At 43.6% G+C, this 12,379-nt stretch overlaps 1 protein-coding gene across 1 annotated transcript in view; it reads left to right on the forward strand.

The window, feature by feature from the left end:
* Window positions 1-12,379, forward strand: part of nrxn3b (neurexin 3b) — a gene marked incomplete at both ends in the record, with an annotated part of 276,695 nt that overhangs the window by 193,716 nt on the left and 70,600 nt on the right. Inside the window, one exon of the mRNA XM_079179868.1 lies at window positions 12,120-12,301. Within this exon, the coding sequence (XP_079035994.1) occupies window positions 12,120-12,301 (182 nt within the window). The remainder of the gene's footprint in view (window positions 1-12,119; window positions 12,302-12,379) is intronic.

Genomic DNA, 12,379 nt, shown 5'->3' on the forward strand with positions numbered 1-12,379 from the left:
CATGGCTTGAGTCAGTGCTGTGTTGTGTCTTGGGCTCAATGTCCTTGGAGCAGGGGAAAGAACTACCGGCAAGACTCGGTCGACTTTGGTCAATGGTGGGGGAAGAGGATAGGAATGGAGAGGAGAGACTGGAGGTGAATTGAGGAGAGGGAGGGCATTAATTATAAGCTTGACACATTCAATAGAGGGCTGAAGTCAAACCACCTGCCGGAGGGAATTGGAAAACAGCACAACAGAGCAACCTTCCAACATCGAAACCCGGTTGCAGTGATAAAGAGCGTGCTATCTGTCTAGTGGTGTGTCTTTGTGTGTGTGTTTTTGAGACCAGGAGAAGGATAAATAAAGTGATTAATATGCATGTGAACTTAAGTAGTATTCCTGTATTCTATGTATGTCGAGATATTTAGCTTCCATCTCCCACTTCCTACTTTAGGTTGTTTCTGATGGTGCAGTTCCAAGTAAATGTATCGAAAAAAATCCAACATACAGTATGTGTGATCCGATAGCGTGTGATCTAGTAGCCACAAGGGGGCAGTAGTCCATTACTGTCGAAATAAACGACCTCTGGTCTCCAATAATCCAACAATGTCTGAAATTGTGTTAGGCCACAATAAATGGCCAGAAAGGCTTTAATGCTCTCTGGCATCGATTTGACCTGTCTCCTGAGCTCTACTGGATGGATGAACACCATTTTTACTAAACATATTTCTTCATTAAGTGAGGGAACACCTAAGTCCAAAGTTGACTGCTGACTGCGTAGGCCAAAAGGTACAATTGACATAACTTTCACTCCTAGTTATAATTCTCCCTTCACTTCTTCAATTTCTATAGTTTGCTACCAATCGGTTTGTACTGTACGTAGACTCAAACAATTATACTGTACATTACCTGACCTCAGTGATTTGCACCTATTACCTATTGTTACCATCACCCAACCTCAGCTCAGTCACTCAGAGTCAACTTGTCAAAGACCTTTACATAAAAACTCTCACCTCCCGCTGCCTGAAATAATACAGCAGGACTGGTACGCTCAGCGCTCCTGGGTGCACACTGATGCATTCCACTAATGACCATTGCCCTGTGCTGATTGCTCCCATAAAAGAGACCGGTGCACTTAATTGTGAACTTACAGGTTGCACTTCATGTCACTGAAATAAGAGCTACCTCGTCAAAACCAATCACTTCATCAAGGTTTGCATTGATGGCAGGCCTCAGCTTAACGTGGAGAGGTGAGAGAACAGCAGGGCCACAGTGAGCGGCTTCTGTGGAATCTCAGCCCTTTGCTCTGAAGGAGTAAACTTCTGCAGAGTACGAACTTGATTGACTTTTTTTTTTCTGTTGCTCATTCCAGCCTGCATTGTGTGTGTGTGTGTGTGTGTGTGTGTGTGTGTGTGTGTGTTTCTGTTTGCGTGCGATGGCGAGAGTACAGTAGGTGTGGGAGGTGCACTGCATTCAAGTATTTCTTTTTTTCATTAGTGGGGAGGAACCGCTTGTGAGTTTATCAGTGAGATGTGAAGGTGTTTGATTGAGTAGGTTTGGAGACTATATCAGGTTTGTCACTGACATTGCTGGCTAAGATGTGGGGTTGCTATGCCAACCGCAGGCACAGCTGGTCTAGCTTTGGAGAAGACAATGAAGCTGTGTATCAGCGGGCAATCATCAAATTCAGACAAAAGAAAGGCACAGAGCAAACAAAGAAATATCATCAGGCATGTTTATTCACAGTTTGATCCTGATCTCACAAACAGACATCTGTATTGTCATCTTGATTGCGTTGTTTGTTTTCCCCTGAAAGGAAGAGCCATCACTGTGTATAGCTTATTAGGTTCAAGTACTGTTCTATTTGATGTTGTTGCTATCAAAGGTAAGATTAGCCCCGCTTCATACAAGACACTGATTCCTTTTAGCATCCGTCCGTCCAGCTCTCTAATCCATACTCTTCAAAAGCAGGTGAGCATCTGAGAGACTCTCAACTTGTTATAAATAGAGTCTACCTGTAATTGAAATACACAGCCGGCATGTCAGAAGAAGGAATGATTTGACAGGGCAGAGGCTCCATCGCTCCTTCAGCTTGTAACTTTCTGTTTGTAGCTGTCAGCTCCCATTTCAAACTGCAATTTGTGTATGTGAGGGTGGACTACGTGCAGAAGTGCTGCCTTCATTATCACTTCCCCATACACACCCTCTGTTAAAGCCAGCTGTCTGTATCATCAGTGCTTGAAATGAACAACAGCTATTCTCCATCAAGCAAATATTGGAACTGAATGCCAGTGTGGCAAAGGTGGCCGCCAGTGAGACAGATATTCAGTCCATCTTGACGTATTACATTCTTTACACAACTAGTTTGAGGCAAACAAACCCAACGAGCAAAATCCATTTGCTGCTGTGGTTTGTCGACACCCTGTGAAAAATAACCCTGCTGCCCTATCGGCCTCACTGGAAGACTGTGGTCTTTATTCAACACTTCATCATTCTATAGAATAGCTCAAAACAACGTATACCTGTTCACTGCAAGGTGGCTGAGTCTTCATAAACACAAATGGTCAGCTTTTAAACAATACCGTCCTCCAAACAATGCGATTTCAGAATAAAAGTGACCAACACAAATTACAATCATAAAACATGACATGGTAAGGTGCAATGTGGAGTTTTCTTGTAAACAAATGTATATTTACATTTAACATTATTTACCAAATGCATGTGTATCCTTGAGGTCTTACAAACAGATTTATTTTCTAAAATTTGCAACTCCAATTTTTTCTGCTTGTTAAATCATGCAATGTTTATATGCATGCTCTCAGTCTAAAAGCCTTTCCACACTGAGGACGTGACAAATGAATATGAAATACTCACATGCAAATGTTATATTACTAGGGCTTTTATTGTGAAAGGTAAGAACGGAAGAAGTGGATCTGGTCTGCGGTGCCTTTGTTAAGGTTGAAAGAAATATATTGCTGAATAAATGAATCACACTAAACCAAAACCTGTTGTGTAAAAGCCTTTAGCGTGGCCCATTGCTACGTTTACTACTGTGGATTAACAGAATAGTGGAATAAGTAGCAGGATTGGTATGGCATTGCTCACGTCCATGTGTGTGTGTGCACCATACAAACAAAATGGGGTCCTCCTCGTAAAAACATTGCTCTGTAACGCGACTAGTGGTCAAAAACTCTACATGTGATCTTCAAAAGCAGCTAATAAAGTGCAAAATAGCAAAGATCTGTTTTATTAAATATTATAAAATAAGCTTCTGGGACCATAAAGACATTTAACCACACCCCTCCTCAGCCCCCAATTTACTTTATTAATACAATAAAAAGACAAGTTCGTCATGAAATGTTTGGCCTCCAAAAATGTGTCTGTCATCTTCCCTTTTAATGGATCCTTCATGTTCTATGATCTCTTGGTTGACTTTCAATTTCACCCACAGTTGGATGAATAAAGCTTGTGCCGTTCCTTTTGACTTTGCAGCTGACGCAATTTCCACATTTCTTGTCATCACCGTTTGTAAGGGACAAAGAACAACCAGTCTTGTCATGCAGTGTTGGTACAATCTAATCTCTCCCCACTCCTTGGACCAAAAAGGGCAAGTTTGTAAAAAGTTCAAAATGAGTAAATGTGACCAACTGGGGTTTGAGTCATAAAGGCCTTGGGATAAGATCAGTGGCTGAGGTTCTGTGTTGTATTTGTGTGTGAGGGCCTTTCAGTTATTGAAGAGTGAGGGGGAGAGGGAGACAGACTTAGAGAGAGTGAGGGAGAGGGAGTGCTGGGCTCTCCATGAAGCCTTGGCAAAGGCAGACAGGCTGCGCTATCCTCTAGGGAAGATTCAATTATAAATGATGCTTCCACTCGGACCCATCTTGGAATCCCTTATTCTTTAGGAGATCTTCTTCACCTAATCCTCAGCAGGGTTTGGTGTGGCCTGCCTCTGAAGTGATATGCCTCCCACACATTGAGTGTCATGCATTATGAATGATGGGAAGGAGACACTCATGTCCTAATTTCGCTGAGAGCAGTGTGAACATCAACACTAGAGCTGACAGAGTGCTAATTTTCACCGTAGAAAGGAGCCGGATTCAGTCAGCTTTTACAGAGCTTTAGTGTCCCAGATATTGTTTGTGTTCATGCCGTCTCAAGCTGACTCTTCTCCACCTCTGTCGGCCTGTCTCTTCCTCTCTTACCCTGCATCCTTGTCCTACCTCACACCTTCTTTCCTTTCATGTCTCTGCAACATCTCGCTCTCCTTTCTAAATATTCTTCAGGTGGCAGCGTAGAGCATTAAAGTCAGCAGACAGGTCATCTTTGTAGCCTGGAGTGCTGAAATCCTCCCCTCTCCATCCCCCTCCCTCTCTCCCCCGTCCTCTGAAATCCTCTTCTGACCCCCATCCCTCTTCCTCCTCCAACCAGAGAGAATAGGAGCTGACATCTCCAGAGAACCGAGAAAAAAATCATGTAAAGCGCTTCCTCTCTGTCCGCTTGCTGCTACAACAGAGAAGGGTGATACAGCAGGAGGGGAGAGGGGGGGGGGGGGGGGGGAGTGAGACTCGCTATCCGAGTTCTGCAGTAATGAGGGGAGAGTTGTTATGGCTCACCTTCTGCTGCTCTGGCCTCTGTGTGTGCATGTGTGAGTCTTTTCACTTGTGTACTCACATTTGTGCCTTTGCAGTGTTGCATGACGCTGAAGTGAGGATACATGACTGCTTCGTTAATGGGTGTCTGTGAGTCCTTCTTCCTCCTCTTCTGTAGCGATCTGAGGGGGATTTGACATGCCATCTGAGTAAGGAAGCAATGCCTTTTGCTGTTGCTCCGAGAGAAATATCTAACTTCAAGCTACTTGACTCTCTCTCCGTCTGTGTTCCTGTTCTCCATGTCTTTCTCTCTCCTCCCCCAAAAAGTGACTCTTCCAACACTCTCCCCTGCTCTCCCTCTCCACATTTCTCCACTTCTGCCTCTATAACACGATACAGATGGCAAATCAAGCTGTTCGTCATGGAAGTATGTCCCCCACCAGTGAACGGTGATGAAAAAAAGAAAGGAACCTTTTTTAGATTGAGCCATCTCACCGTGTGTTGCGTCATTGGAAGTCGTCGCACCTCAAGCGTTTTTGAGCACAATCCAATCACATGCATTACACATTCATTTCAAGCTACAGGGAAGAACTGTTATGGAAGACATACGGTGATCTTTAACAGTCGGCTTGTTCATTAGCCAGGTTAGTACCAGTAATATGGATACATGTTATGTTCCCAACAGTAGTGGTGGTTTGGTATGAACCACGGAACACAACAAACTAGCAGGGAGTGTACCGAGTTTGGTGTGCTCATATTATTCCCTATTTCTAATTCATGCTAATTAATCAGAATAAAAGAAAACACCTGTGTGTGTGCAGAGGCTTTAAAAAGTCTTACTGTATACAATACTGTACCTGTGCTCAGAGTGGGGGACTCAAACTGTTTCCATCCTGGCAGTGTCGACTCAGCCTGACTCCCAGCTAATCCAAATATGGGCAAAGAGTTGGAGCTGAGGCGGGCCAGAATAACGCAGCAGAGGAGACAACTAGTCCTGAGACAGTACCCACCTGTCAGTTAAAGTGGCCATGCCCCTACATTATTCATAATTGAAATCCTTAAAACAATTTAAATTGGGTGAGTTATATAAAAAGTCATCCCCCGTACAGCTGTCATGAAGGGGGAAATCAGATATAGAGATTTGATATATAGATGCTAGTTTAAAAAGGGAGATGCATTTATGACTTCTGGTGACTAGTAGTTCTCTTGAATACCGATGTTGAATACACTTGTTGTAAGTCGCTTTGGATAAAAGCGTCTGCTAAATGACTGTAATGTAATGTAATGTAACATGGGGGTCTGTGGGGATTAACTTGCTATTGGAGCCAGCCTCAGGTGGCCATTTGAGGAACTGCAGCTTTTGTCTTTATTTTTCAGCACCAGAGGTTGCCCCTTGGTTGCAGCCCTTTACACCAGCACAGTATGTTCATGTGCTGCCTGTTGACATTGCATGTTTCCTGTCACCTGCACTCCCTCTGCACTGGCACCCACAACCGACTCCAACAAAACTGTCAGCACTAAATCTCACAGAGAGGCGTTGTTGGGCAGCTGTAGCACAAGTACAACCACTGTAGTATTTGACTGCTCAATCCCAGCGAGTGGAGCTGCTGCCCAGCGGCTCCGACTTTATCGTTCTGGCTGCCTTGGAGCCCGAGCTGCAGCAGAAGCTGCCTGAGCCTCTGCCTCGCTTTGTTGCATTTGCTAGTGGGTTCTGGCTCATAAAGTTACAATATGACTCAGACAAAATGTTATAGAATGTAGTGTAATCCATCAATTCTCTGTCCACTCTGTCCACTGGGAGATAACTTTCTATAATCACAGACTGTGTTGTGTTATCGCCTAGTTTCCTGCCACATTTGGCATTCCATCAAATTCCTTTCCAATGATCATACATGATACAAAATAATTTCATACATATCAATTAGGCTGAAATTATTAGTATTTAATTCAGCAATTTTGCTAAAGGAAAATCTTGGTAAGAAACCATAAACAAATGTGTCTTAATCCCAGTTCTCTATGTGTTTTACAGCATGTTGTCCATTCTGTCTCTCTTCCTCCACTTCTATTACCCCTAATTCCTGGTGCTTGAGTCCATGTAGTGTGGTAGTGCTGCTGTTTATTATAACAGGGAAGCAGACGGTGTAAATCATCCAAGGCTGGCTGTTTTCTTTACATAGACATTCTTCACAACACGCTGCCCTTCATCTATCATACTCTGCATTTTGTTCAGTAACACTGATGAGTGATGGGACACATGGCCACCAAGAGTTTTGACAGTGTAGAGACACACACATGCACACATACAAAGTGCATTCTGTGTGTATTTGACATAGAAATGCATTAAAGCAGCACACATGCACACGCATGGCATCTATTGTTCCATTTATTTGTATACTTGTAGAGAGAGAGAGAGACAGACACAGAGAGAGAGAGACAGAGAGACTGAGAGAGAGAGAGAGAGATAATTCAATCATCAGTCTCGTCTCTCACTATCCCAGAGGGAAGAGGCAACAGTTGTAAATATGAATTATGAAATGATAAGAGTAAAATGGAGATAAATCCCAGTGATTACACTGCTCAGTATCTCACAATTCGATTCCTCTGTCAATGATTCTTTATTGTAGTTGTGTGAAGGACAGCAAGCCTAACAAATCTCCATGTATGATGCACGGCAGGCTAAAGCGTTGTAATGATAACAGTTCTTTTGAACGTGATTGAGGAGGCAATTTCATTTTGCATCTCACTTTCAGGATGGTTTTCTTTAAGCCTCCTCTTTCTTTTCCTCATTCTCTGATGGCAGAGAATTCGACCACATCAAACCGTGTTTGTCTTCCTTTCTCGTCCCCTGGGGCGCCAGCGCTGCGGAAAGCCCAAGAGACAATAAGGGGAAAGACATAAAAGCACATAAACAACACACACCAAGGAGAAAGGAGAGGGAGTGTGTGGATGTGTGTGCATAAGTTCAGACTCATCCATGTCTATGCAGACGGCTTTGAGCGTGTGTGTGTGTGTGTGTGTGTGTGCATGCATACTTACACAGAGAGTTAAAGTTTAGAGCATTTACCCACTGCAGCTCTGTGCCTCGTGGGTAGCTGGCAGTGGCTTTTTCTTCATGGCTGCCCATGCACACATCCACATACAGGTACATGCACACACACATACACACCCCATCCAACTTCTGCTATAAAAAACTGTTGACCACCGCCTCCCTGCAGCCTGTTTAGTTGAACAGACAGTAACAGCCTTTTACTGTAGGTCTTCTACCAGCTGCCTCTAAACAGAGGGTTTTATCACAGCGTGGTGTGAAGCAACCAATTACCTAGTTATAGCAGACATGCGCCATGGCAGCTGCTCTGTTGCCCTTTTATAGATAGCATCGTTGCCTAGCGCAGTATTAATGTGTATATGAACGATGAGGGAGGAGAGCATGCAAACATGCCTGTAAATATTGTATGTAAATGTTTAAATGTACACTGAGCTGCAGCAGAGGCCTTCAACCAGTTTTCTGTTGAAACTAGTGACCTTTCCTCATTTCTGACTCTATGTGAAAATACCTCCCTCTTTTTTTCTTCTCTTTTTTTCTAGTTGGGTAATGTTATGTGGGGGCCTGAAGGACAGGACATAGTTGTGTCCTGCAGACAGGTGTCCTGACCTTCTGTCTGCACTCCCACGCCTCGGGGGACCTCTGTGAAATAGAGGCCAAGGCTTTGACCTAGTCTCACATCTACAGTCTGTCTCTAAACGGAGGCCCACTGCAGATGCAATGAATCACAACACTGGAGAGACAACACTGTTTCAGATCACCATAGATTTTGAAGGGTCATATGGAGATTATTATTTTATGCCTGGCTAATCTTAGCTTGTTTGTTCGCAATGTTATTGCAAACAAAATACTTTTTGAGTGGATATGTTAGTTGGCTAGCTTGCCAAATTCCTTCACCAGCTAACGTGATCCAGGATGCAGCTTGTGTATTATGACAAATGCTGTCGATTTGATTGAATGGTCTAAATATATACAGATTATAACATTATTCTACATATGATATATGTTTGTAATGTAATGTCAAGTCACTGTTATGGCTGAGGCCCAGAATTCTCTCTTGTACAAACAGAGTGCAGGTGTGTGAGCAACAAGATGCTGACTGATCACTTAACTGCCACCGTATTATTAATATCGAGGAGCACCTTTAACTAAGAATAATCAAAGAAGAGTGTTTCCTATCTTTCTTCAGACAAATAAATGGACCACTCATATGCTACAATTAGATTTCAAATGGCCCTCCTCCAATACCCACTGGCCATGCCAAGATTGCATTATGCACATATGGAGATGAAAGTCCCCTCTGATCCACCAAAATAACATCTTGTGCAGTAATCTGTTTGTAGATTTGATTCCTTTGATGATATTTCCCCTGAAGTTGGCTTTTCACCAGGGCATCATAGCCGTGAAAGGCATGTATGTAGGATGCTTCATTTCTGCTGTTCGCTGGCATGGCAGTCAGAATGGTAAGCATGACCACAGGAGCCGTTAACAGGTCTGCAGTAATTACAAGAAAGAAAAGACAGGGGAACAGGAAGTAGAACATCACACTTGTCAGAGGATTTTTACATTATCCAGAAAGCAAACAATGAATTAGACAGCTTTAACCGTTACCTTGTAACCGTATTTTTTTCATGAATTTGACTGGATAAACATCGTCAATGCGGAATCAAAGTCTTTGTTACCAATTGTACAAGTCCATTACTTTGGCACACTGCTACAGAGATCCCCATCTTTAAAGGTTGTCTAACTAATGAACCAAGATATTTTCCACACAATGAATGCTATTCTGTTTTTTTGTCACTCTGGCACTTTTGACATGCATTTAAAAGGTTTTTGCCAAACTACTAAAGTGAGATCTTCTTGCTAATGTAGAGTAAATACTGTCTCAAAACACGTGTTGATTTATTTTATTTCAATGATTAAAGGCTCCAAAAAAAGTCCCAAAAAACCTTGAAAAGACTATTGTTTATTAACAGTTTTGAGTGAATGCCAAATGAGGTGTTAGTCCATGTAAGTGAGAAGAGGCATGCTAGAAAAGTTGAACTATGCCATCGCTTACCCTCTTTCATCTAATTAGTCCCCTCGCAAAATCGCTGGAATTCAATTATGTTGGTGCTTCTTACATCCACACTTGAGGGGAAAAGCCCTCTTGCCTGGAAAAGCCTTTTTGCTCTGTAGTGCAGTTATTCAAATGAAACTCTTGACCTTGGGATTTCCGCCTAGCACTCACAGTCGGTAACCGACCACGCAGTTCTTTTTCTCCATTGAAGTCTTCAGATGAATGTCAGAAATGATGACACACTTTGATAGCTTTGCACACAATGAATATAAGAATTGATTTGCAGTGGACTTCCTTTCTGTGTGACCGTACAGCCGGCGCCGTCTGGGCCGAGCAGGTTTGTAGGCAAATGTGATACATTTCGGCGATCTCGGGTTCTCTGTCTTCTCTGTACTTGTGCAGATAATCGCCCACTTGTGTGATTGTATGTGAGAAGACATCGTGTTTGTGTGTCTGCATACGTGCTTGCACACATTTGTATTTCACAATGTGCATTTGTCCCTCCGTCAGCCTGCGTTGTGTATGCGTGTGTGCCTCAGTCAGTGCGTGTGCTGCTGCCTGTGTGCGTTTCATGCTGAACATTGTCTGCTTGAAACACTAAGCAAATCTCTTCAATGTGATAATTGGCTCCCCGGGGTGCTTGTGTCTTTGCTGCTCATCATCGTCATCCCCTCCAGAAAAAAACGAGGGTGTGTTAGATGATATAGGCGAAGTTTGCTCCTTTGCCGGGAAACTGATCCCAAGTCTGCCCGAACTCTTTTGGCACCAAGAAACTTTGAGGCACTGAGACAGCGGGGAAGATCCGGTGCAACCTGGCTGCAGGCTGCTATCAGGCATTGTGTCATTGTTGTCAGCCAGACGCGATGCCATAGAGGAAATGAAGTATTTGAGGCAGGTGATACATGATGCAAACATCAGCTTCAATTGCTCCAATGTCATTGAGAGCAACCGAGAGATTTTATTGTTTCTCTTCAGGAAAGAAAAATAAATCTCAATGGGAGGCGTCTGTGTTAAACCAGCCATGTAGGGTTATTAGTCAGAAGAAGTGAAGCTGTTGTTCGGGCTCGCCATGCTCCACTCGTTTAGGTATTTTTCATGTCACATAGACGACCTTAGCTGGTGGTTTGCATCGCTAGCACCTGAGGTGTGTAAAATGCAGACCTGTTTGTGTGCCTGAAGGCAAATAGAGACACTCATCTGGTCGATAGACTCGCCCCCTCTCTCTTTCACCCTCTCATCCATATGTTCTTGCAGTCTCCAGGGTATTGTGGACCACAGAGCAGATTGTTGGCCACTTCATAAGGGAAACAGTGAGACAGCTGGGCACCCATCACAAGGCCAAACAGATGTTCAGGTGACTTGCAGAGGAAATGAACGGAAAAGAGAGGAACGACAGGGGGGAGGCAGAGGGAGAGAGGTGATGTGGAAGAAAGGGATGCAGAGGGATGGTGATGGCAGAAAAAATAATGATACATTGATGCATAAGCACAGAGACTTCATTAGCAATTCCCTGTCAGACAGGTGGGCCTAACGCTTCCCACTATCCTTAGGCCACACAAGTCTGTTTCGTCTCTCATATTGATTCACCCACTAGTATATCTGCTGTAGGTCTAATGCCTTTGATCTCTTGATTATCTTTGCCTAAATGTGGACAGGATGGCTAAGCGGCTCAAGGATTCAGTGCTTTAATTCTGACGCACCTTAGGGAACATTCAGAAGTTGGAATTGAATTCAACCCTGCAACCACGTAATGGAACTTTTCCCTTTTTTCTGTGATGATAGAAAAAGGAAATCCACAAACAACTTTCACAGATTCTGTGTCTGAGGGCCAAGCTTGATCCAATCACTGACACAAATCTGCATAGTGGCTGATATAATAACAACAACAATGTTCATTCTGGTGAGCTTCTCTACCCCCTTTTTTGATACACTGCATTTGTCAAATCAAAGGTTCTTCGATTTCTTTCCCCACCCCATCTCTTCTTTCTCGTGCCAGCCTTTGTTCTTTGGTTGCAGGTCTCATATATAATACATGAGGATTGGGAGACTTATCCGGTTCTGGCCATACTGGCTATTATTCCCTGGAAAGAGGCTATATTTAAGAGCTGGATAGGTCATAGATGGAGCCAGGGGAGCTGCTGACTTCTACCCAAAAGGTGGTGGTGGCTGAATACCATTAAAAGCCTCAAATAGAACTCGACACAATTATATTGTAGCAGTGGCAAAGTAGCTGTAAAGGAATTACAGCAGATTTAGCCTTAATGGAGGTTTGGATCTAGTTTTGTCAGAAAGGTGTGTTGTTGGTAAAGACACTCTGCTCCCTAGTGTCTAGTTACAGAATGTTTGTACATCACAGAATTGGATTTGACCCTTTTCTCTTGTTATCTACCTCTGTTTCTGTTAGAGTACATCTAATTCCTGCCCTTTTTTGCTTCCTTTGTTTCCACAGCTGGCACCACCTATATCTTTGGTAAAGGAGGGGGTCTGATCACATACACGTGGCCCAATAATGAGAGGCCAAGCACACGGACGGACCGGCTGGCAGTGGGCTTCAGCACCACCATCAAAGACGGCATCCTCGTCCGCATCGACAGCGCCCCTCGTCTGGGTGACTACATCATGCTCCACATCGTAAGTACTCATGACAACAGTTAATACACAGGCACTCTGCTTATGGCCGTGTGGACCTCGGTATTTTTCTGACCAATA

The sequence above is a fragment of the Pholis gunnellus genome, assembly GCF_910591455.1.
Source record: "Pholis gunnellus genome assembly, chromosome: 19".
NCBI lineage: Eukaryota > Metazoa > Chordata > Actinopteri > Perciformes > Pholidae > Pholis > Pholis gunnellus.